Raw genomic sequence first — 25,189 nt, forward strand, 5'->3', positions numbered from 1 at the left:
GTGACCCCATGCATCGCAGCACGCCACGCCTCCCTGTCCATCACCAACTCCCGGAGTTCACTCAGACTCACGTCCATCGAGTCAGTGATGCCATCCAGCCATCTCATCCTCTGTCGTCCCCTTCTCCTCCTGCCCCCAATCCCTCCCAGCATCAGAGTCTTTTCCAATGAGTCAACTCTTCGCATGAGGTGGCCAAGGTACTGGAGTTTCAGCTTTAGCATCATTCCTTCCAAAGAAAGCCCAGGGCTGACCTCCTTCAGAATGGAAAAGTATATACGTGTGTGTAACTGAGCCACTCTGTGGCACAGCAGAAACTAACACAACGCTGAGGATCAACTGCACGTCAGCAGAATTGTTTTAAAAAGAACCACCTAGGCCTCCTGCCGCTGGGCTTCGTCCTTCCCACTTGTCTGGACCTCCCGTTGCTCTGTCACCCCATGAATTTCCTTTCATCTCAGCCCATCTGTCCTTGTCCCTAAGCCGTCTCTAGGACACCACGTGGTACTGTGCTGTGTGCCCAGTTGCTTCAGTCGCATCCGACTCTTTGTGACCCCCCTGGACTGTAGCCCACCAGGCTCCTCTGTCCACGGGATTCTCCGGGCAAGAACGCTGGAGTGGGTTGCTGTGCCCTCCCCCTGATCCAGGGATCAAACCTTAGTGACCAAACAACAGCAAATATATTTGCTCTCCTGAACTTCCTTTTTTTCTTTTTGAAAACTCAGCACTGTGTTTGGGACGTGCCGCCACATAGACAAGGGTGGAAGGGACAAACTAGAGCCGAGTCAGCTTTGACGGCTACATTTGCTCAGGACTGAACTTGGGCCTTGACTTGAGAAATAGCAAACGGGTGTGGTGGAGGAGACAGACAGTGACCTGCTTCTGTTTCCTCCATGCTGAAATTGAATTTTGGAAGGCACGGGATGGTGGACAGGGCAGCTGGAGACTGAGCCTGCAGCCTGGGAGCGCGGTGATAGGGATGTGGGGTGTGAGGGCCCAGATCACACCCTGTTTTTCACATCACAGGTGTAACCTCGCTGGGGCTCTTCCTACCCTTGGCCCCCTTTCTTTCCGAGGTACAAACAGTGAGAAGGAAAGATGGTCATGTTGCCGAGAATAGGTCACGAGGAATCAGTGAGCAGGAAACTGGGCTTCCTCTTATTTTTTTTTTAAGGTCAAAGGCTTCTTACCAGACACAGTAAGTTCATCTCTTTTCTCTGATACTCTTATTTTCAGCCTGAAGGTGGGAAAGTGATGGTAGCAGAGCCTCTGCTCATCCTCTTTTATTTCTACAGTGGAAAGGTACAGAGATGGAGAAGGCACTGGCGACCCACTCCAGTACTCTTGCCTGGAAACTCCCATGGACGGAGGAGCCTGGTAGGCTGCAGTCCATGGGGTCGCTAAGAGTCGGACATGACTGAGCGACTTCCCTTTCACTTTTCACTTTCATGCATTGGAGAAGGAAGTGGCAACCCACTCCAGTGTTCTTGCCTGGAGAATCCCAGGGACGGGGGAGCCTGTTGGGCTGCCATCTCTGGGGTCGCATAGAGTCGGACACGACTGACGTGACTTGGCAACTTAGCAACAAAGGTGCAGAGATGCTAGTCGGGTTTGGAGGGAGGCCCCTTTTGCTTTGACTGGCGAGGCGGCGGCTGCGCAGGGCGGGTGGAGGATGGGCACCGCAGACAAGGGTGCGGACGCTGGCGCGGCCTACAGGGGGCGCTGTTCTCCTGTCTTGTCGGCTCACGTTTGCCGACTCAGAAGCTTTCCCGCTTCCCATTTGAAAGGATAAGGGGGCATCCAGACACGCGACGCTTTTAGGGGCAGAACTAGAGCTGTAACCTCTGACCCTCAGATCACTGCTCTCCCGTGGGCCCCTCTTCCTGGGAGTTGGCGCAGCTCCCTGCCACGGGAGGACGCGTGCTAACGGAGGTGAGCCGTGATGCTCAGCGGCACGGCCACTTGCCAGGGCGGCTCCCTCCCTGCAGACGTCCGCTGATGACTCGATGGACTGGTGGGAAGTCAGCGGCGGTGCGGAGGACTGAGACCTGGGCGGCCTGTCCCCCCCGCTCCTCGTCTCCCACCGACACTCGTAAGGGGTCGTCTACCAAGGACTTCCCTGGGGGCTCAGACGGTAAGGCGTCTGCCTACAATGCAGGAGACCTGGGTTCGATCCCTGGGTCGGGAAGATCCTCTGGAGGAGGAAATGGCAACCCACTCCAGTACTCTTGCCTGGAAAATCCCATGGACGGAGGAGCCTGGTGGGCTACGGTCTGTGGGGTCACAAAGAGTCGGACAGGGCCGAGCGACTTCACCCTACCTTACCTTACTGAGAGACCGAGACGGAGTTTCCCTTCTTCCACCGCCGAGCGGCCCATCCGTCACTTCCTGGGGGACGGCCCGACGCCGGCTCCGAGGGCGAGAGGACTGCGGTTCAGGGTCTTGGGGTGACCGAGGAGTCTGGCCACACGGGGGACTCACGTGATGAGGCACAGGCCGGTGCGGTGGGGTGCAGGACTGAGGGACCCCCAGCCTCTCTGGGATCTTCTCCCCTCCCCGACCCGCCCTCACCTGAAGGCAGGAGAACGCGGGGCTCAGGGCCTCACTTACCAGTTTCCAGGCAAACGTGCATCTCCCGCTGAACCTCCCACGGAGGGTCCTGAGGGCAGGGTCCGGTTCTTCCCGCCCGCTGAGCGCTCTGTGTGTCTGTGGCCTGGACTCTCACGCGGCTCACCTTGGCCGCGCCGACTCGAAGGGGAAACGCCTGAGATCGTGGAAACCCCACGAGCCACGCCGGCTGCCCAGGAGGATCACCTCGTGGGAAGGTGGTTTCGCCACCGGTCACCCTGGAGAACACAGGGAGAACTTAGTCAGCCCGGCCCAGGAACGGGGTTCCCCCAGCGGCTCCCTCAAAAAAGCAAAGCAGCCTGCCTGTAAGAGACGGAGAAAATCCAGGGCCGGGACTCGGAGCCCCTGCCCGTGTCATGGTCGGGGTTGGCTGGGGTCCTGGGGAAAGTCCCCGGGGGAGGAGAGGGAAGGACAGAGACCCACCCGAGTCAGACGTCGGTCACAGAGACAGTGCACAGCCTCCCCGGCCCCGTCCCACCCGGGAAGGAGGCGCGCGACCGCTGTGGTGATTGAGGACCAAAGTCCCACCACTCTCGTCTTCTGTGTTCAGTTGAACCTTTTTCCTGATGTTTAACTCTATGATCTTTTAAAGGGTCGTAAAGTCCTAATCTGGCTCAGAGGTAAAGAATCCACCTGCAATTCAGGAGACTCGTGGGTTCGATCCCTGGGTCGGGAAGATCCCCTGGAGGAGGAAATGGCAACCCACTCCAGTGTTCTTGCCTGGAGAACCCCATGGACAGAGGAGCCTGGCGGGCCACAGTCCATGCGGGTGTTGAGAGTCAGACACGACTGAGTGACCACGCAAGAACAACAAAGCACAGTAATCGTTCTCAGGACACAGAAAAACGTGTGGCTTAGCCTCGGAAGTTTTCCCCTGATGTGAGAATATGATGGAAGGACCCAGGGAATTCTGTTTTCCGGGACTCGGGGGAGTGTAATAGAGGTTTCTTATTAAAAGTGGAAAAACGAGCCTGAGACAGAGGCAAAGGTCAGCGCCTCGGAAACCAGCCCCTCAGGGCGGCTTCTCTTGCCCTGCTGTTGTGACGGTTGTTGCAGCCAAGGCCCGGTGCTCCCTCCCCGTGTGTGTGTCTGGTGTGCGTGCGTGTGTGTGGTGTGTGCCTGGTGTGCGTGTGTGACTTCTGCACTGCCCATCCCAAAGCCCCCTTCTCCGCGGTCCCCGAGACCTGGCTGGGGGCCCTGTCCCCTGGTCGCCCACAGGCCCACAGCCCTGCCCAGTGCCAGGAGGCTGTCCTTTGCCGTGACTCGAGTTCGGAGTCGAGTGCTGCCAGCCAGGCACTGGGCGCCGGAGCCTCGAGCTGTGTCCTCCCTCCCCTCCTGCTGGCCCTGCCGTCTGTGGGGCGTGGATGGGCCTTGGCCCCTTGGCTCTGGACCGTGCCGGCAGGGGTGGGGAGTGTGTGTGTGACGTGACCACCGAGGTCCCTCGAGCCTGGGTCTCTGGCCCACTTTGCAAGGAAGCACTGAGTCCTTTGGCCGCCGTTTTGGTTCCAAATGACAGAAGGGTAGCCTCCCCAGGTCCGGGTACCATGGGCACTGTGGGGCGGGGCCGGCTGGGGGGCCAAGAGGGGCTGCGAGCTGTCTAAGTGGCCCCAGCCCGGCCCGAGGCCAAAGCCAGGAGGGGTGAGGTGGGGGCGCTGGAGCTGCTGGGGGTTGGGGCAGGAGGGGAGCACCAGAGGGCCCCTTATGGGGTGGCCTGTGACGGTGCACACAGGCTGAGTGTGCCTGCGGACACACCCTCAGACAAAGCCCGGCGCGCGGCTCACCGCCCCCAGCCCCCCGACGACTCAGCCACGGCCGGGTTCCTCCCCTCCCACTGTTCCTTCCCCCTCCTTGGTCCACCCCAGAGGCCGACCCCAGGCGTCTCCGCATCCCCAGAGGACACTGCACCAAGGCCCACAGGCAGCAGGGCCGGTGGGCGCCTTCTCTCCTCTCCCGGGCGGGCCGCACAGAAGCCGCGCCGCCCCAGCCCACGCTCTCCCTTTCCTGCACGCCCGGCCTCTGCGCGCCCGGCCTCTGCACATCTCTGCACGCCTGGCCTCTGCACGCCCGGCCTCTGCACATCTCTGCACCCCCGGCCTCTGCACATCTCTGCACGCCCAGCCTCTGCACGCCCGGCCTCTGCACAGCTCTGCACGCCCGGCCTCAGCCACAGCGGGCCTTTGCAGCCATTCCAATGGCTTGAATGTTAAGAGAAATTTGGTCTAATCAGCCTGGTGTTCCCTCACGTGCAGAAAACGCAGGCTCGTAATTATAAGTTCCGAAAGGGATGGTTTTTAACACTATCCTTTTCTTCCACCACAAATTAAATGCCCCAATGAGAGAAGAGCATTAAAAATTAAACCGCTCTTGGATGACAAGCTCACTGCCCTTGGAATCCACGGTGAGGGCCCTCCCCAGACCCCGCACCCAAGAAACTCCAAGGAATCTGTTCTCATAATAAAAATCACCTCGCTCTTCAAGTGCTCTTACTGGTCATTCTGTTACAAGCGAAAGTGAAACGGAAGTACCCTAACTCTGGGACTTCCCTGCAGTCCACGGGTGAGGGCCCCTCGCGCCCACTGCAGGGGGCGGGTGTGATCCCTGGTGGGGAACTAAGATCCTGCGTGCTGCATGGACCATAAAGGCACATGTCTCCTAACTCTGGCACCCCACTTGCCTGATTGACCAGGTGGTCCAGTCTGCGCCTGTCAGAGCTCCGCGGCCCTCAGCAAAGCTTTTCTGTGAAGGACCGGAAGTTCTGTCTTTCCAGTCCGCAGGCCGTTGGTCTGTGCCCTGGTGTGAGAATAACTCAGCCAGGCTGGGAGTGAGCAAGCGTGGCCCTGCGGGACGCTGTTGGCTGACGCAAATTCAAATTCCACATACATTTCTCACGAGAAGCTTTATTCTTCCCGTGACTGTTGGGAGCCCTTTGAAAATGTAGAAACCGTGTGTAGTTCATGGACCGAATACAAGCAGGTGGCAGGTGGTAGAAAAGCAGGCAGTGGGCTGGACAGGCCAGGGTCCCAGCTCTCAGAGGCCCCTGGACACGTGCTTCTAAAGCGATCTGAACCCTCCCTGAAGCAGTTACCCTGAGCCCTACCCTTGAAACTGCAGTTTGTAATACTTTAGGGGGTTACTGAGTCCATTTGGGGGACTCCTTCTTGGCATTTTAAAAGGGAAAACATAGAATTTAGTGCAAACACGTAATGTGGCCTAAGTACTATGTCATGAGGGCTTCCTAGGCGGTTTGGTGGTAAAGAGTCCACCTGCCACTGCAGGAGGTTTGGGTTTGATCCTGGTTCAGAAAGACCCCTGGAGAAGGAAGTGGAAACCCACTCCAGTGTTCTTGCCTGGAGAATCCCATGGAGAGAGGAGCCTGGCAGGTTAGAGTCCGTGAGATCACAGAGTCGGACACGACTTAGCGACTAAACGACGACTATGTCGTGAACTTCGTGTGTGCTGGGCCGGTGCTGTCAAGTTCTTGGACAGAATTTTATATCAGCGTGGCCTCCCCACCCCCACCCCCAGACTTTGTGTACCCCAGGAGATGCAAAGACTCTGAATTGGTGGACCTCTGAGGTCGGAAGCAAGGGGGACCAGGGCGCGTGGTTCCCCTCTTCCCTGCACCCCAGGAATCAGGATACATACATCTGTCTCCTGGGTCATAGCCTGAGAGACAGGAGTAGCGAGCACATATTCGTCCTTATAACACTAGGTGGTCTGGGGCGCTGCCCGCTGAGCGTGATCCTGCCTTCGCGCTGTGCTCATTTCTGCGTAGCTCCAAGGAGCCGTCTTCGTCTCTCCGCTGTCTCCCCAGACTGGGTGATATTCAAAGCGCTGGTCGGGCATTCACTGTCCTTCGCCAACAGAAACGCAATCCTGCGTGGGAAGAGTGATGATACAGTTTAATCTGATAAAAACAAGTCATGCCAAGTGTGGCTGTTTGCCAGGCCATGAGGAACTGGAGGCGGAGGAAGGAATTTTTGGCGCTGTAATGATTCAGGGCCCACGGGGATGCCCTGGGGGTGATCCGCAATCTGGAGAAGGTTCCAGAGACCCCAGGGGCCCCGGGGCTCCTCTGGGCCTTCGGCTGTGTGTACTGGTGGTCGAGTCAGTGGGGCTGAAGTGTCTCCAGGAGGTGTTGGTGGTGACGGGCATGACCGTCACCAAAGGGAGAGACAGCCCCTTAGTTTCCTGCCTTGGACTGGACCGCTGGGGTGGGGCGGGGGAGGGGACGTAGGGCTGGAAAGAGGTCAGGTTCCTGCCGAGCAGCCCTGTGCCTCCTGGCAGTGGAGGGCCAGGGTCTGCGGACTCAAAGGCCTTGGGGCACCCCCGGCCCCATGAGCGGGGCGCTCCTGCTCAGAGCTGCCAGGAGAAAGGCCTGCCTCCAGGCTCCTCTGTTCTCCTGCTCATATGGTGCCCGACTTGTTTACCCAGAGGGAGAAATGTTTACTTTGCTGAAGAGATAATGGAAGATTAGCTTCCATTTCCAGGGTGGTGCTGGCGGCGGAAATGAGGTGGGGAGGCAAGGGGGCTCGGTCACGTCCTCCCCAGAGCGGAATCTGCATTTCACAGGCATCCCTGGTCCAGGCCTGGCCCCCGGGGACGGCTTGGGGAGGTTGGCCAGAGCTCCCCTTGGGCCGTGTACAGATGAGAGGTCTCAGCCAAATTGTCCCTGTGCAGTCCTCTGGGGCTCTGAGTGAGTGACCGCGGCCGTGGGGAGCACCCAGCTCAGTGTCCAGAATGGGGTGGACACCCTGCGATGGCTGGGTTACTCAGGGCAGGACGGCAGGATGTAGCATCCTGTCCCCAGGGCCCACGTCCATGCGTGCACGCAGAGGTGCACAGAGCCAGGGCCCACGTCCACGCGTGCACGCAGAGGTGCACAGAGCCAGGGCCCAGGCGGCGGCCTCGCTGAATGAGGGACCCACGCATCTGGTCCGGGACCCAGGGTGCTCACCACTTGCCAGGCACCATCACAGGCCTCCTTTGAACTTTCAGTAAGGCTTTCACTGGGCTTGTTGACGGGGTCCCCTGGGGCTCTCAGTGAATCTCTCATAGTTTCTTATCTTCACCAAAGAAGGGAAGTGGGGGAGTATGGTAAACGTAGAGATTTGACCAAGCCAAGTGTGGGCACACGAGTATCCTCTGTTACTTCTTATACTTTTCACTGTATACTTGAAATATTTCACAATTTAATGACCATCTCTTAAGTTGTCCTCCCCTCCTTCCTACTTACACATTCTTGAGAATGTTGAAATATCCTTATTTCGACACTGACGTCAGATTCTAGATCAGCGCTGTCCAATAGAACGTGTGAAATGTGGCTAGCCCAACTCTGACAACTGAGTTTTTTATTTTATTTAACTTTACTTAAATCTTAAAAGTCTTAGTTGGTCATCTTATTGGACATGTGCAGTTCTGGAAGGAAAAGCTGTATAAACCAGAATATTCCTCCAGGGCTGTCAGAGACAGGGCCAAACACTCTAATTTGTGTTCTCAGAGAGCCTCAGAGTTTGTTGCTCAGTCGTGTCCAACTCTTTGCAGCCCCATGGACTGTAGCCCACCAGGCTCCTCTGTCCATGGGATTTTCTAGGCAAGAATACTGGAGTGGGTTGCCATAGCCTTCTCCAGGGGATTTTCCCAATCCAGGGATCGAACCTAAATCTCCTACATTTCAGGCAGATTCTTTACCATCTGAGCCACCAGGGAAGCCCGATTTGTATTCTATACCTGAGCAAGAATCCTAACAGTCTTAGGAATTAGTGAACCAAGTGTAAGATTTCCTGAAGGAAGTGACATCCTCGGTGTCTGCGTAGGATGCAGATTCCTCCTCCTGCAGCCTTCTGGCTTCCACTTGTCCTTTTACAAATAAGACGCGCCCTTCCTCCTGGCGTGCGAGAGCTGCCCACTGGCTGGCACTGCTGTTTGACAATTATTAGCGCTTCTCTAGGCCAGACTCCACCCAGTCCCTGAGGTCATCAATCAGTGTCTTTCTGTTTCGAAGCAGATGGACAACTCAGGAGCCAGTGATGGGCCCTTAGACATTTGGCTGGTTGCTGAGTGTTTAATTATGTCTCAGCAAACACAGGAGGGAGCCCTCGTGGATATGTTTAGCTTTTTAAGGGCTAGTCTTGTTAATGGCCCTGGTGATAAATTGGGTGAGTCTTATTGGAAGGAGACAATTGACAGGAAGACAGTGTGTCTAAATGGGATCCGAGTTTGCATTTGGAGGGCGGCGTTCTTTGCTTTGTTCTCAGAGGACACATCTGCTGTTTAAAATCTAAAGGTCTGGGCTCAAGTTCTAGGTGCTGTAACCCTGGAAGCGTGCTTGGCCACCTGCCTCTTGCCACCCTGTGAAGTGGGAAGGGCTCTTACTTGCAGGAGAGGCGTGTGGTTGGGAACAGAGGCGGCGATGCAGGCCACTGCGTCTGCCCCAGGAGGGTCTAGGAGCTGCCACGGTGGCGAGAGGGTTACTGGGAGACAAAGACGCATGCGAGTTGACAGGTGCGGGAAGATGTGTTATCTGCACCCCCCTTACTGCCCCAAAGGAGGCTTTTCTAAAAGAATTCAACTTCCATAAATCCCCCTTTATGGGAAGCTTTGAGGGGGGAGGGGGCACATCGGGAAGGATAGCTCCTGTCGCCCGAGATGGGAAACCGCACAGACAGACTTTCCTAAAGCTGGCCTTACTTCCCAGTAGCTTCTTTCATCTATGCTTGTGGCGTTTGTTTCTCCCTACTTACTATTCCTTGAACTCCTCACTCTTTCCTCACGTTAAGATGGTGCATAAGCCCCACATTCTCTATAAACCGCAGATGTTTCTGGGAGGTCTGACAGTCGTCTAACTAAAAATGAGCTTCAAGCGTGCCCTCAAAGCTTCACCTTGAAACAGCCTCTTGCCCCATATAAACAGTTGGTGTTCAGTCACTAAGGCATGTCTGACTCTGCAAACCCATGGACTATAGTCCATCAGGCTTCCCTGTCCTTCACTGTCTCCTGGAGCTTACTCAAACTCACATCCATCGAGTCGGTAATGCCATCCAACCGTCTCTCCTCTGTCGTCCCCTTCTCCCACCTTCAATCTTTCTCAGCATCAGGGTCTTTTCCAGTGAGTCAGTTCTTCACATCAGGTGGCCAAAGTATTGGAGCTTCAGCATCAGTGCTTCCAATGAATATTCAGAACTGATTTCCTTTAGGATGGACTGGCTGGATCTCCTTGCAGTATAAAAAGTAGGCTTTTGGAAGAAAATCTTAAGTTTAACGGAAAAGCTATAACTCGATAGCAGAACTTTCCCAAACTTTCAGTCTCTGTCCTATACCTGGCATGTCCTCCCAGCCCGAGAGGAGGGCTGCTCACTGGGAATCTCCTTCCACTGCAGCTCACAGAGGCCCTTGGACGGGTGGGCCTGCCTGGGGCCTGGACACGGGGCTCGCTCTTCACAAAGAGCTGGAACTCGTGGGCACCATATGACCCCTGACTGCACAGCAGGCTGTTTTGAAGGGTATGAAATGGTCAGAACGGGTGTGTGTGTGTGTGTGTGTGAGAGAGAGAAAGAGATGAGAAGCCCTGTGCTCACAAAAAGCGTGAAAGATGGGGCTCCCAGCCATTCACTGTTGTCCCTGAAGAAGGAACATGGTCTGAAGACGCTGCTCTGTTAAGTAGGATTGCTGACAATCAGGCTCCCCTGGTGGTCCAGTGGTTAAGAATCCGCCTTGCAATGCAGGGGAGATGGGTTCGATCTCTGAGCTGGGAAGACCCCGCCCGCTGCGGAGCACCTAGCCCGGGGCTGCTGAAGCCCGCGGGCCCTGGAGCTCACACTCCACGAGAACCCTCGCACCGCAGCTAGAGGGGACCCGCACTCTCCGCCGCTGGAGAAAGCCCACGGGCTGCAGCGAGGACCCACTGCCACCAAAAGAGAAACAAAACCTTTTATTAAACTTAAAAAAATTACAAAGAATCTACAGTGCCTCCCCGCTGCCTTTAAAAATACTAAATGTGTCCCTTCCAGGTGGATCCCATCAAACCCACAGACAGGCTCCGGGACCTCACCCACCCTCCCATCCTGGGGCCGTCCTTTCCCCGAGGCCCATCTGTGTCCACGAGGCCTGCATCTGCTGTGAGAGGCGTCTTTTCTCTTTTCACGTGGGCCCTGGGAAACCTTCCTCACCTTTAAACAATGGATCACTTAGAAAGGCCCTTCCTCGTGCTGCAGGTAGAATTCTCTGCTCTTGAGAAGTTGCCGTTCTTTGAAAAGTCCCCAACTTTCACAAGCGGTAGGAGCTTTTCCAGAGGTTGGTTTGTTTCGCGGTTACCTGGAACTAAGGGGGCGTTTGGGAGCGGCCCATGCCGCCCCAGGGCTGTTGGGCCACATCCCAGAGTGGCTGTTAGTCGGAGGTGCTGCGCCGGGCGCGGGGGAAGGCGCTGGGAGCCCGCCTCGGTCACCCGGCCGGCCAGCGCATCCTGTGCCTTCACACCGGTAGCATGAGCGTGTTGGGTACCCAGCTCCAGGCCACCAGGCTGGTCTGGAGGGTGGAGAGTCCACCCGTGTCCTCGCTTGTTCCCCCCACCGCCACCTGTCCTGGACAACGCTGTTCCCGTTGGGAAGGAGTGGCCAGCAGGCGGACTCACAGATACAGGCCTGTGTAATCTCAGGCCTACAGACGGAGGCCAGCTTCGGGGCGGGTGTCCCCCAAGGTCCTGAGCTGGAAAAGCTGAGGCTTGGCCCCAGAGGACTGGGGCTGGGGCTTGGGAAGCCGGTGCGCCTGGTGAGGGACGGTCAGCATCTCCCCAGGACCTGGTGCCAGGTCACACGTCAGGGAGAGGAGGGCAGGGGAAGGAACACTGGCTTCATTTTTATAAAACTGGGGCAGGACCCTGGTTGGCAGGAGGCTGACTTGGATTTTAGTTGTGGTGGGAAGGAGGGCCACACAGCCGTCCTGGCACCTTGGGGTGACTGGACAGTCTGTCCCGTGAGCCTTCCGGCCCCTCTGTGGGCGTGCTGGCAGGGCAGGCCTGGGTTGGTGGTGAACGCTGCCCTCCACATCCTGGCTGCAGCTCCTGAAGGCGCTGCCTCGGGTAGCCGATGCCCGCTGGGAGCCATGGGGTGGCAAGGGGGCAGCCGTGACGAGTAGGCTGCCAGCTCCTCTGTGGTCAGGGGTCCTTGCGTCTATAGGACCCTCCTGCCCACGTGGGAAGGGGCTCAGCAGACGCTGCAGGCCCTGGCGTACCAGGTCCTGGGCTCCCGTGGAAACGTGCGGCTCCTTCCTTTTGTGGTTTTATGTCCGCGTTTGCTGAGCATCTGCTCGGTGCCGGATGCAGTGCTGGATGTGAAGAGGGGCCAGACGGGAGCGGGCTGGTTGCTCCCAGTCTCTGCAACCTGACTTTCCCTGTGAATGACTCCAGCTGGCTGGCAGCACGCGGCAGACCCAGCCCAGCTGCGTTGCCAGTGACCCAGACAGGGATTTATTTCCTAATTGAATTTAAAGGCCTTTGAACAGAGAGGGCAAGCTGCGATTTGCCACAGGCCCACCCTCACACCGGGCCAGTTTTGCACGTTTCTTACCTGCCTGGCATTTGGCTCCGCCCGCCCTGGTGGGTGTTCTCTGAGTTTCCTTTCATCTGAAATAGGCTGACGGTTGAACTTCTTTGCAACCCCAGGTCTTTTATGCCTCTGCCTGCCTTGCCCTTGGGATACTGGGAGAACTCTTTTCTTCAGTGGGAAAAAAAAATGACATGCATGGCGAGGGGAACAAGAAGCACCCAGTCTCCCCGAGGCCTGCGGGCCACCTGGTGCTGTGAGCCGCGTGCAGCCTTGGTCTGTGTTATTTTCCGTGCGCCCGGGCTGCGGTGCTGTTGGTTGTTCTTCAGTCGCTAAGTCGTGTCCAACTCTTTGCAACCCCATGGACTGTAGCACAGCAGGCTTCCCTGTCCTTCACCATCTCCTGGAGTTTGCGCAAACTCATGTCCATCGAGTCAGTGATGCCATCAAACCATCGCATCCTCTCTTGCCCCCTTTTCCTCCTGCCTTCACGCCTTCCCAGCATCACGGCCTTTTCCAATGAGCCAGCTATTCACACAGGCGGCCAAAGTATTGGAGCTTCAGCTTCAGCATCAGTCCTTCCAATGGGTATTCAGTGTTGATTTCCTTTAGGATGGACTGGTTGCATCTCCTTGCCGTCCAAGGGACTCTCAAGAGCCTTCTCTAGCACCGCAATTTGAAAGCATCAGTTCTTCGGCACTCAGCCTTCTTTATGATCCAACTCTCACATCTGTACGTGATGACTAGAAAAACCATAGCTTTAAATAACTGTACAGACTTTTGTCAGCACAGTGATGTCTCTGCTTTTTAGTATGCTCTCCAGGTTTGTCATAGCTTTCTTTCCAAGAAGCAAGTGTCTTTTAATTTCGTGGCTGCAATCACCATCTGCAGTGATTTTGGAGTCCAAGAAAAGAAAATCTGTTTTCACTTTTTCCCCATGTATTTGCCATGAAGTGATGGGACTGGATGCCACGATCTTAGTTTTTTGAATCCTGAGTTTCAAGCCAGCTTTTTCACTCTCCTCTTTCACCCTTAACCAGAGGCTCCTTAGTTCCTCTTTCCTTTCTGCCATTAGAGTGGTATCATTTGCATATCTGAGGTTGTTGATATTTGTCCCAGCAAAATGCTGCAAAGGAGACTGTACTTAATCTCAGGGTTGAGATGCGTAAACCTCTCCCTCCAGTGTTCAGAACGCTGGGTTTTCAAGTGTGGTCCCTGAGCCAGCAGCGCCTGCATCACCTGGGAACGTGTTAGAAACACAATATTGGATATTAAATATATTACATAAATTCAATGAAGACTTTAAACATGGTCTACATAAAAAAATTGTTTTAAAAATGTAGACATAAGAGAAATGGGAAGGTAAGAAGAAGAGAAAAATAAAAAAGGAAGAACTTGTTTAGAAAGACTACCTTGCTAAGAATTCTTCCCTATTTAGGAAAAATCTGCCAAAGAGTAGAGGACATTCATTGTTACCAGGTATTATACAGCAATGATACTCTGACCTCAGGTTGAGATATCTTTACCGTAAACCCAACCCGCTAATTTCCTGATTGCTTGTCAAGCTCATAAAGGAACAAAGCCAACAATGCTGATGAAGAGAAATAAAAGCTGGGTGATCCTCCCGGGGAGCTGTGTGCCACTGATGTGGGGCAGGGTTGGACCCATTAACTTAGGACTCCTCTCTTCGGCCACATTCCTCTGAGGTGCCAAATCTGACGCCTCTGGGGCCTCTGTTTGCTTGGATGTCTCGTCTAATTATGGAAACACGATTGGTCCACAAGTGTGGCTTCGACCCATGGAATGGATGGTGTGAAACAGCGTGAGCATTGAGGATATCACTTTGGAACCGGCAGCTGGAAGCCTGGGTGGTGGTTCCTGAACTCTGTTCTGGATGTGAAAATCACCCATCCCGTTTCTGCTTCTTCACTCAGCTTGAAAACACTCAGCAGGCCCGAAACGCCAGGATTTCAATGCACTCGAGCCCGTTTTGCTGTTTCAGGTCACTTCTCTTCTTGGGTTATTTTCCTCTTATTAAAGAACTGGTGGCACGGTGTTCACTGAAGTGCTTACGCGTGTACGCTGAGCGGCAGCCACTGGTTTTAAACAGAAGCGTTCCCTGAGCAGAACACTTAAATCCTTCTCCCTCCTTTGGAGTAATTATAATGTTCATTCAAAGAAGCATAAGGTGGTGGAAAGAACCCGCGACCTGGGAAGGACACTGGGCTCTGTGGCTCATGCCTCGCAGCCGGCTTTGCGGCGGTGTCTCCTGCACGTGATCAGCGTGTGGCTCTGTGAGCCTCGTGAGATCCCGCACGAGACCGGCTTCTGCGGGTTGACTGGCGCGTCTCGGCCCCCGTGACCCTGACAGGCTCCATCGCGGGACTCTAAGACGCGGGAGCGCAGGCATTCCCGCTGGGCCCTCCAGGAAGAGCCCGCCCTGCCGTCCTCACGTGACAGACGCCCGAGCCCCGGCGGCTCCTTCCCAGGCTCTGGGCCAGGGCCGTGGGCATCTTCAGGTGGGCCCAGCCCCAGGAGCTGAGATCCTGGGAGGTCCCACTGAGAGGCCAGAGCCACCAGGGGCTCTGCTTGGAGGCTCCCTGCGGCCCAGAGCAGGGGCGGACACACAGGGGCAGGGACACGGCTTCAGTTCCTGCTTTGTTCCCTCTTTACCACGTGATCCTGGACAAGCCGCTTCATCACCCTGGGCTTTAGGGTCCTCGTGTAAAGTGAAAGTCACTCAGTCGTGCCTTATCTTTGCGACCCCATGGACTATACGGTCCATGGAATTCTCCAGGCCAAAATACTGGAGTGGGTAGCCTATCCCTTCTCCAGCAGATCTTCCCAACCCAGGGATAGAAAAACGATTATTAAAAACAGCACTTACACTAGTTTATGCTGAGTCACAATATGACTCTTTGTGACCCCATGAACTGTAGCCCTCCAGACTCCTCTGTCCATGGGATTCTCCAGGCAAGAATACTGGAGAGGGTTGCCATTTCCTTCTCCAGGGGATCTTCCTGACCCGGGGATCAAACCCACATCTCTTACATCTTCTGCGTTGGCAGGAGGGTTCTTTACCACTAGCACCAGCTGGGAAGCCCACTTACACTAGATCTCAATATAAAGTAAAAAGTTTTTTAAAAAATAAACTTCATTTGAAATATTACACTAGGAATGTATGTTATAAATGACTTAGTTTCATATTGTCTGTCGTTGAATATTTGATGAGAGTCCAAATAGTGAACACTTAATTGAATTTAAGGAACAAATCATTGTGTACTGACTATAACAATTTTGTGGCTTGATAAAAATAATTTACTTAATTCCTATCTTTTAAACAACAGTGTCTGTAAGATACTGTGCTGGACACCATAAAATTGACAAACCAGATGTCCTTCTGAAAAACTGAACAAAATCAGTACCTCCATCAGAGAGTTGAGCAGATCGAGTGAGTTTAATACCTGAAAAATGCCCGCCTACGCATTCAGCCCCAGGGACGGGGAGCCTGCCTCAGCCCAGCGCTGAAGATCCTGCGGCCTGGCGGGTGAGCTGTGTGGTTCTTCCGCATTTGAGCATTAAACGTCTGCGTCAGCGCGTCTGGCAGACACTGGAACGCGATTTGTAGGAAATATTGATGTTTCTATATTTTTTATTTTCTTTTCCTCTAAATGGAGGCAGTTTTAACCATTCCACTGGGTTGGCAGGTCCTAAATTGAGAGGAAAAGGAAGTTTTCCGGGGACAGGGAAGATAATCGCAGCCTTCTGCGCTTACGCCCTCGAGTGCTATTTGAGTCCCCATGACTGGCGATTTCGGACGCTCCTGCTATAATAAGGAATTCCACAATGACATGTGGCAAGTCTGTCTTTCGCGGCTCTGGGGGCCCCGTGTCCTCAGCCGGGATGGTAATTAGTGAGTGGAGTGTCCCCTTCCGGGCCAGCACGGTGAGCGGCAGGAAGCAAGGGAGAGGAGAGGGGCCCGCAGGTGTCGGGGGGCAGCGGCCAGAGAGCGACACCCCTTGCGCGGGGAGGAGCCCAGCTCCAGAGGGGCAGCAGCACCCCAAGGCTGGGGGCCAGGCAGGGGGCCGGGGCCGCTCCCTGGGCCGCCGTCCTCCTCCTCTGGGTGGTTTCTCTCCAGCAGCTCCTGAGCTGCTGGGCTGGTAAGAGGCGGCTGGAGGACGGGGCGCAGGGTGGAGGACGCGCGTCTGCACCAGGCCCTTGGCCGGCTCGCCCCTCCGTGGGTGCGGCCGAGCGCTCCACAGTGCCCTGTGCTTTGACGGACTTCTCGTTCCGTGCCCGGTCTGAGCCTGCGGTCTGCAGGGACGACAGCCTGGTGCGGCAGCTAGACGTGCGTCACTGTGCGGCTGACACATGTCACCGACTTCGTGGGCCAGGAGGGGGTAGCACGGAGAGGCCGGGCGACTTCGCGCCGCCGTGGGCTGTATGGGCCCCGCCTCCCCTGCCGCCCCGCCCGCGGCCTCCTCCTCCTGCGCAGGCGCGCTCCTGCGTTACTGCCGACCCCCGCCCGGAAAAACCCCGAAGATTCATTCCAGAGAAGCCGGGAACACTGCGTGATCTCAGGAAAACGTCGACCCCCTGCCTTCCTGCAGTAAGTGCACAGGAAGTCTATTTACAATATATTTAAGAGAGAATGAGGGTCCGGAGCGCCCGTATGCAGCCCTGGGCCCGGCCTCTCTCGGGAGAACCGTCCACCGGAACCCCACTGGCTGCGGGGACTCGGGGACTCACGCTCTGCAGAATGCCTTCCTCTCCTCACCTCAGAAAAGCTGATTTCTCATCGTCCAAAAGGAACATGTGATTAATGGCAAACCTGAAGTGCCTGCGGTTCTTTGATAATTGCTTTTTTAAAAAACATCTTTACAGCCACGCTTCAGAGCAGAGTTACTTTCAGGCAGTTTGGAAGCAGTCCTGGTGAGTCAAGGCAGAAGGTCGTTGTCTGCAGGTGTCATCCGCGTGTCCTTACATCAGATCGCTGTGTTTTTCCACTGCCCCAGCAGGAAGGTTAAAATACCATGGACCTGCTGGGATGCTCTACGTTTTGCTACCTGGGAGAAAGTAAAACCTCTGCTAGCGTTCGTAGCAAACAGCAGCCCTGGAGAGGTCCGGAAATTATGTTACTTATTCAGCTCTCATCGATGTGTGTCTGGGAGGCAAAAACATTTCTCCCGCTGGGGGTGATGCTTAACGGTTTGGGGGAAACGGTGAGCCATCGCCTCTCCCTGAGGCATCTGGGGATCTAGTTAAAGTGCAGACGTGCTCCTGCGGGTCTGGGCGGAGCCCGAGGCTCTGTGTCTCTAAGGAGCTCCCAGGTGGCGCTGCTGCTTCCGGCCCAGGTAGCCAGGAGTTAGAGACCCTCGGGCCACTCTGAGAGCAAAGAGAGACCCTCTAGAAGGCACACACCCTGGCAATGTAACCCTAATAGAGGAGCCGGCTGCAGCGAGGGGAGAGGGCGGAGTCAGATTGTGGACTCACACACGTGGAGGGGCAAAGCGCCTTTGTGATCCACAAACCTCGACCCAGGTTCGGGTCGTTACCTGTGACCCTGGGTGTGTCAGTGAGTGATGCAGATTGGTATGTGGGACCAGACGTCCCCAAGTGATCCGGGGGAACCACGGCAGCTGCAGATGTTTGCTTACTGCATGGTGAAATTAAAGAGCCAGGCAGGGAAGGGGAAAACTGCCAGCTGTGTGCAGGGCCCCAGGACGTGAAGCCGTGGTTACCTCTCTGGCTCTGTTTGTAGGTTCCCCGGGTGGCCAGGTGCTCAATTTTCTCATCTGGCCTGAGCCAGTGCTGAGCCTCAGAGCATCACACTTGCCCTGGCTGATGCTGAGTTCTGGTTCCCATAGCAACACATCTTCTGCTCCTGCTTAGTACATGAAAACTGGAACTTGCCACTTACTGTCAGTCCTTTCTAAAAGACCCTGATCTCTTTCTTATTTTTAAGCACAGAAATGCCAGATCTGGGGTGAATACCCAAGCCATGCTAAGAAGTAATCCTTTACTGAACCTGACCCTGGCACTGAAAGTTACGGCATCACAGTGAACGGTCAGGAGAGGGCTGTTTGGTCCTGTTTTCTTCATTAAATGGCAAAGGATCTTTATCAGCAGGGCCAGGTTTCTCTCACCCACGGACAGCTGTGAGGGTGACCTGTTTGTGGCAGGGCGGAGGTAGAGACTCTGACGACTCTGGTTTCTTCTGTGTGTGAGCTGGTGGAGGTGTTGGCTGGCATACCACTTGATCCTTGTTAGCGCCGATTCCATCCTTGTGACCGAATGTGATTCTCCTGTTCCCCCCTCATCTGCTTCCCTTCTTGCTACGTTTTTACTTCTGACCTCTGCTCTGAGCTCTGGACAACCGGCAGGGGGGTCTGTAGCCACTGACCCACCATCTGGGGACACAGGCATGAGAAGGAGTATCTCCTGAGGGTCTTTCTTCTGCTTTTTTAAAAATTCATTTTAACGACACTTTTTAAAAAAAAAAATAAAAGCAAACTTTAGGAAATCCTGCAAATTGTTGACGAAGAATAGCAAACAGACTACATGCTCTATAGGGGCAACATGTATGAAACCCAGCTGCGTGTTCTAGTACTGGGGACTTTATTACAGGAGTTCATGCAGTGGGTGGGCACCGGCTGTCCCTTGGATGCTACAGTTCAAGGTTTGGGGACCATCTGCTTTACTCAAGGTCAGATTAAGAGCATAGATTCTTGTAAACAGGAGGGACTATGATGACCTTGACATTTATTGAAGGCAGACACTGTGTTTTTGGAGCTTCAAAGGTGAATCAGACCTGCCCCTGCTGGCAGAGCCGGCATCTGAGAGGGCTGCATGGGAAGCCCAGGGCGGGGGGCGGGGGGGCAGTGGAGTTCCAAGGGCGGTGGGGAGCGGGGGGCTTCAGTGAGTTTTACCCTTAGGAGATGCAGTCTGCTTCATGGTCTGCTTCCTGTCTGGTTCAGAAGAAAGGCTGGGTGTGGCTGATCTGACTTGGGCTCACCTGGGAGCAGGTTGCCTGGAACTCAGGGTCCAGGGGGGCAGTGAAGGGGGGGCTTGGAGGACTTCCTGCGCCCTGAGCGGAGGTGGGGAGGGTGCAGGGCAGAGGCAGAGGAAGGGCAGCAGAGGGCCTGGGGGCTGCGAGTGAAGTCACGCTCCGTCTTGTCCGAAGCAGCGTCTCCTATCCTGGCCGCTCTCCGTCCCTGTGTTCTTCTGCCGAGACTTGCCCTGCGACCCTTCACGCTGGGGACCCAAGCTCATCCAGCTGTTGAAAAACAAGCATCTCGGCCAGAAAGGGGACAGGCGGGCTGGGCGCTCACGGCTCTCTCGTCCCTTCTGTGTTGCAGGAATAGAGCTGTGCCCCCCGGGGAAGCGATTCATGATCACGATGGTGGCGAGCCTCGTGGCCACGGCGGGGCAGCTCCTCATGCCGGGGCTGGCCGCCCTGTGCCGGGACTGGCAGGTGCTGCAGGCGTTCATCATCTGCCCCTTCCTGCTCATGCTGCTGTACTGGTCGTGAGTATCCACCCCGCCCGCCTTGGCCCCAGACTGCCCCCAGGTTCAGCCCGTGGCTCCTAATGAGGGAGTTTCTCTCTTTTTTTAAAAAACTTCCTCTTCTAAATGTTTCACCTTGCAAAACATTCTAACATACACGAATGTAGACGGAGGAGCAGGACAGGCCCCGGGCGCCCCCTCTGTCCCCATCATCTGGCTGGGCTCCCCCAATGCCGGACATTCTGACATAGCTTTCCCGAATGGGCTTCCGAAGGGCAGGGTCCCATGTTGGAAGGAGGAAACCTGTTTGACGATGTTCAGGAGAGGTTTGGCAGAGCCCCTCCCCGTCTCCTCTGGGTGAGGGTTGGGCAGACTCCGGCCCACTGTCCGTGTCTGTAAATAAAGTTTTATTGGAACACGGCCATGTTCACGTGTTTCCACCTCTGTCATCCATGACCGCTCTCATGCCATGCTGTCACAGTTGAGCAGGTAAGACCAAGACGATGTGGCAAAGTCCGGAACATTTACTCTCTGGTGTCTTGCAGGGGTTTGACCACCCCTTGTCCTGGAGGAGTCCACTAGGGCTTTTAGAACCGCATGTAACTTTTAGTGTTTGGCTTGCTGATTTTAGGGGAAAAAAGCAAGTGAACACACTGGCCTGGGGGTATGACCTGTCAACTAGAGGCTTTTAAACTCCTCAGGGGATTAATGTTTAGCCAAAGTTGAAAAACCACCGCCCTTCGATAGAAGTGTTTACACAGAAAATGAGCGTTGTACCCGTTCCGGAAAAGCCTTTTTTCTCTCTTTCCTTCCCTCCCATCCCACTTACGTGCCAAACTCCACCCCCGCCCCAGCCCCGAGTATGAGACACCAGAGAGGTTTTCACCACCAGCTCTGCTGTGTTCCTGTTACTTAGTTACTAATGAAAACCGGTTTCTGGCCAGAAGTCAGTTGTGTCTTTGCTTTAAGTGTTCACTGTGGCCGAGACAGGTATTAATCGGGCCTCCTTTCCTAAGCCGCCAGAGAGGGGAAGAAAGCGGCCGACTTTCAGCTCAGTAGGCTGGCCCATCTTCACCTGCCAGTGGAGCCCCCGGCAGAGCGGTCGTGTGGCCTGGACTCAGGTGGCCTTCCTCAAGAGCCGGGTTCCCGCTCAGGGTGTCCGCAGAGTCGGGCAGCAGTGGGGAGGAGGCCAGATGAGGTAAGGGCCACCCTCCAGGAGGCCGCCCTCGGGCCAAGGCCAGCCTCCCCGGCCGGCCCAGGGCTGGACGGCTCCGCTCCCGCAGGAGCCCGCGTGTCTCAGGACGTCCTGCTCTTTCCGGCAGGGCTGTAAGAGGCGAAGAAAGAAACCGTTCCCCAAGGCAGGATGGAGTGGGCAGCCCTTCCTTTTTTCACCTAAGGAGGCCTTTCCTGGTCACTCTCTTGCTGCGCCCAGGGTTGGCTTCACTTGGCTTGGAATTCCAGGACATTTCCTTACTTAACACTTGCTCGCATCTCATTTGTGTCAACACAAATGGCAAGCCCTGTACAAACAGTAGGTGGGTCAGGCTGGGCATTTCATGGCCCCATTGTACAGAAGGCAAAACTGAGGACACCCGCGGGCCCTCGAGCCAAGGGCTGTGCTGTCTACTGCCCTCAGCCTCGGTGCCTCATCCCTGACCTCCCCACCACTGAGAGGAGCCCGCCGCCCCGCACGTCCACCCTGCAGTCAGGAACACCCCGCCCCCCACCCCCATTGGAATCTTCCCTGCCTCCACAGCTCCCAGGGGCAGTGGTGCTATCTGCCACCCCGGGGGGCTGGAGGCCCGGGCATCCACCCGGCCTCTCGGAGACTCAGACGCCTGTGAGGACAGGCAGCGGCGTCTCCATCAGCGCCAGGCTCCGAGGCTCCGCCCAGGCTCTGCTCCCACCTGTCGCAGGTAGGAGGGCTCCTGATGGGGAGAAGTGGCCCGGAGGGGTTTCCTAGAGCAGGTCTGGGGGCCCAGCTCCCGTGCCAAGTGCTAGAGGATTTATCTTATTTTTTATTTTCAATTTTAAAAATACATCAAGATTTAATGACAGGCAAGGTTAAAAAAAATTCGTTTATGTGAATACATTATAAAACCTAAAGATGTTCTTTGAAACACACAAATGTAAAAACAAAACTTGATGGTGAAAAGGGCACCCAGGGTGCTTTGATAAGTGAGGAGTGTGTGTGGACAGACAGATGGGCGGCGTCCGGACACACGGACGCCGTGTGGTTCCCGCCTGGGCGCCCCAGCTTTGAGGTGGACCCGCTCCACCCCAGTCAGCTGCTCTCGTCGACGTCGGGACCCCCGAGGCACCTGGCGCGCGTCTGGCCTGAGCAGCGCTGGCACATCGCAGCTGCTGCTGTTGCTGTTGGCACACCCCCTTCCAGGGGTGCAGGCCTGCAGGCGTGGGGGGCCAGTCGAGGGAACCGCGGTCCGCCCTGCCCACAGCCCTCCGAAGCTCCAGGGGCATCACTGGCTTTTAAAGGCCACTGAAGTGCCCCCTCTTTTTTGTCTCCTGATGAGCACCCTTCCACCCTCTGCTGCAGGAGGAGCTTCCTCACTCCCGAAGCATGAACTGGCCTCGGGAGGGCAGGAGCTGAAGCCAGCCAGCACGCCCGACTGTTGGTGACAAAAATATTGAAAGTCACTCTAATTTAAGAACCAGTATTTATATGCGGTCTGGGTGCCTGGCAGCGTGCCTGGTGCTTTGGAGCAACTCTGAGGAGCAGGTGTGTGAACAGAGGCCGTAAACCAGAGTCCATCCTAAAGGAAATCCACTGAATATTCATTGGAAGGACTGATGCTGAAGCTGAACCTCCAAAACTCTGGCCACCTGATGCGAAGAGCCAACTCATTGGAAAAGACCCTGATGCTGGGACAGATTAAAGGCAGGAGGAGACGGGGACGACAAAGGATGAGATGGTTGGATGGCATCACTGACTCAGTGGACATGGGTTTGAGTAAACTCCGGGAGATGGTGAAGGACAGGAAAGCCTGACATGCTGTAGTCCATGGGGTCGCAGAGTCGGACACAACTGAGTGACTGAACAACAACAAAAGCAGAGCACACGATACAGAGTCCCCGGAACTCGGGGTGAGTGTGGCGCACGGAGGCGAGTGCAGATGAAGGTCTGGTCCAGATGGAGGCTGGGAGCTTCCAGACACACCCTAGGTAAGAGGCTGCTTCAACTGATGACGGACACAGTGTTGATCCAGGGCAGGAAAGAGGGTACCGGGGCCCGCGCCCGGGACAGCATTCAAGCAGGAGTGACACAGAGGCCGCCGCAGGGCATCTGAGCCAGAAAGGGGCCCAGGGCTCTGGGTGAGCCCCCGCCCGGGGCTGAGGTCTCACGCCCTGTCTGCACTTAGAACTGAGGCCCCAGGAGGAAGCCGGCCCTTGGAGCGTCAGTGATGACAGGACTGGAGGGTCTCCACGCTGGCAGGGCCTCACTCAGCTCCATACCTGGCTGACTGCCCCGGGCCCTGGGCAGGGAGGATTCACCCTTGAGACGCTGGCACCTGGAAATTTGCAATACACGGACCGGAGTGTTCCTCCAAATTCCTATCGCTGTCCATGGCTGGAAGCTGATGGAGAAACCATGGACGCTCACTGGACTCTCGGGGTCAGACATGAAAGTCCCACGGGGAATCGCTGGATCCAAGACCCACGTGGAAGGAGAGTCTCACCAAGGGGACCCATCACCGAGGCCAGACAGTACACATCAGGGAGTCTGTGTCTCGGGAAGTCTGTGAAACAGAGCACACCGACCGAGAAGTGAATTCACCTCCTGTGCTAACCGGTCGCCCTTCCCTGCACCGAATGCGGTTCCAGGCACGAGGGCCTCTGAGTACAGCCTGTGCTCATGGTTGTTGGGGGGTGAGGAGGGCCATGGCCCGAGCCAGTGATGCGCTTTCCAAAAAGCAGCATGAGGAGAAATGGGACAAAGCCACGGGAAGGAGGAGCTCGGGGTAGCCTGTCTGAGGAAATGGGCCTTGCTGAGATTAAGTGATCAGAAAGAGGAGATCGGACCAGGTTCTGCGTGGAGACGTGGTCCCGGCAGATGAGAGCTGGGCAGAAGCTGGCTGCATGTGGCTGGCCAGGCTGCAGCCTTTGAGCGTGCGGGTCGTGTGACCAGAGTCTGGGGGCTGAGCGTGCTCCAGAGAGCGGCTGTATTCGGGGGTCCAGGTGTGCGCTCACTGAGCACGTTGGGGAGAGTGCGGGCTACACGATCAGGAAGGTGTGCACAGAAGACGTGGCCTTGGCTGGCCTGGGGGGTTTCCCTGCGGAGAGTGACCCGGGACCGAGGAGGTGCTGGCGAAAGCTGGCTGTGCGGCATCTCTGCCTGCAGGGCTCGGGGGAGACCCAGGAGGAAGGGTTCCCAGAGACGGTGCACATGCTCTGTCACGCTCCCGGAATGTCGCTGCTCGCTGTCGCCCCCTGAGGAGCATCTCTGCGGGAGCCGAGCCCCGGGATGGTTTGTGAGCAGGAGCGTGGGCACGTCCGTCTGCCTCGGGCCCGGCGTGCGCCGGGGGCGCTGTTTGTGTCCGTCGCTCAGTCGTGTCCCACTCTCTGCGACCCCGTGGACTGTAGCCCGCCAGGCCTCTCTGTCCACAGCATTCTCCAGGCAAGAAGACTGGGGTGGGCTGCCATTTCCTTCTCCAGGGGATCTTCCCAATCCAGGGATTGAACCCGAGTCTCTTGCATCTCCTGCATTGGCGAGTGGATTCTTTACCACTAGCGCAGCAATTCAGCGAGGTCCCCGGGGAGGCCTCTGCTGAGACAGCGCACCCACGCTTCTTCAGGGAGTATCTGCCAGGTGTTGGGCCCACTGTCCACACACACACACACACACACACACTCCCGCCTCGTGGAGAAGCAGCTTTTCAGGGAGGGGAGCCTCGGGTACCTCCTGCGAGGCAGGCACGCCATCAGGTCTGGCGACTTGAACGTGTCTTCAAGTTTTCAGGAAGCGCTTTTCCCGAGATCAGTCCTAGGCTCCGGTCTGCGAGGCTGTGTTAACCTGATATTCTCGGATTAGGTCCAAGCTGGTGGTTGGTGGGATTACCCCTGGTTTTCGCCAGGGAAACCAGGACATCAAAAAGCTGCCCTAAAAACACTCACAAGTGTGGAGAGCCATTAAAAGCTGGTTTGCGAGTGTCAGTGGTTCTCAGAGTGTGGCCTGGACTGTCACCACCACGGGGCCCACCCCAGACCGCTTGGGTCCGAATGTCCAAGGGTGGTTTAGGAAGCCCGCCAGGAAGGCTGTCGGCTCGAGTCCCAGGGGGCTGCTGTGCGCCAGGCTGCCCCGTGAGAAGGAACAGCCAGCCGTCTGCTTACGGGACGAGGGGCCTGGTCCGACAAAGATGCTGACTAGGTGTGAAAGGAGACACGTGTCGGCTGTGACAGCACACCCTTCTTGTAGGAAGGGGTTCTTGGTTCTGCCGGACGTGAGCAGGTGCCAGCCTTGGGGTCTGTGAGATGCCACGCAGGACCTGCTGCCCAGTGCGGTC

The 25,189-nt window shown here is 56.1% G+C and overlaps 1 protein-coding gene across 2 annotated transcripts in view; it reads left to right on the forward strand.

Annotated features, from left to right (window-relative positions):
• The window catches only part of SLC22A23 (solute carrier family 22 member 23), a 133,501-nt gene that overhangs the window by 78,836 nt on the left and 29,476 nt on the right, over positions 1–25,189 (forward strand). For both annotated transcript variants that reach the window (XM_027525308.1, XM_027525309.1), the window contains exon 4: positions 19,523–19,691. In XM_027525308.1, coding sequence (XP_027381109.1) covers positions 19,523–19,691 — 169 coding nt within the window. The remainder of the gene's footprint in view (positions 1–19,522; positions 19,692–25,189) is intronic.

The sequence above is a fragment of the Bos indicus x Bos taurus genome, chromosome 23 (genome assembly GCF_003369695.1).
Source record: "Bos indicus x Bos taurus breed Angus x Brahman F1 hybrid chromosome 23, Bos_hybrid_MaternalHap_v2.0, whole genome shotgun sequence".
NCBI lineage: Eukaryota > Metazoa > Chordata > Mammalia > Artiodactyla > Bovidae > Bos > Bos indicus x Bos taurus.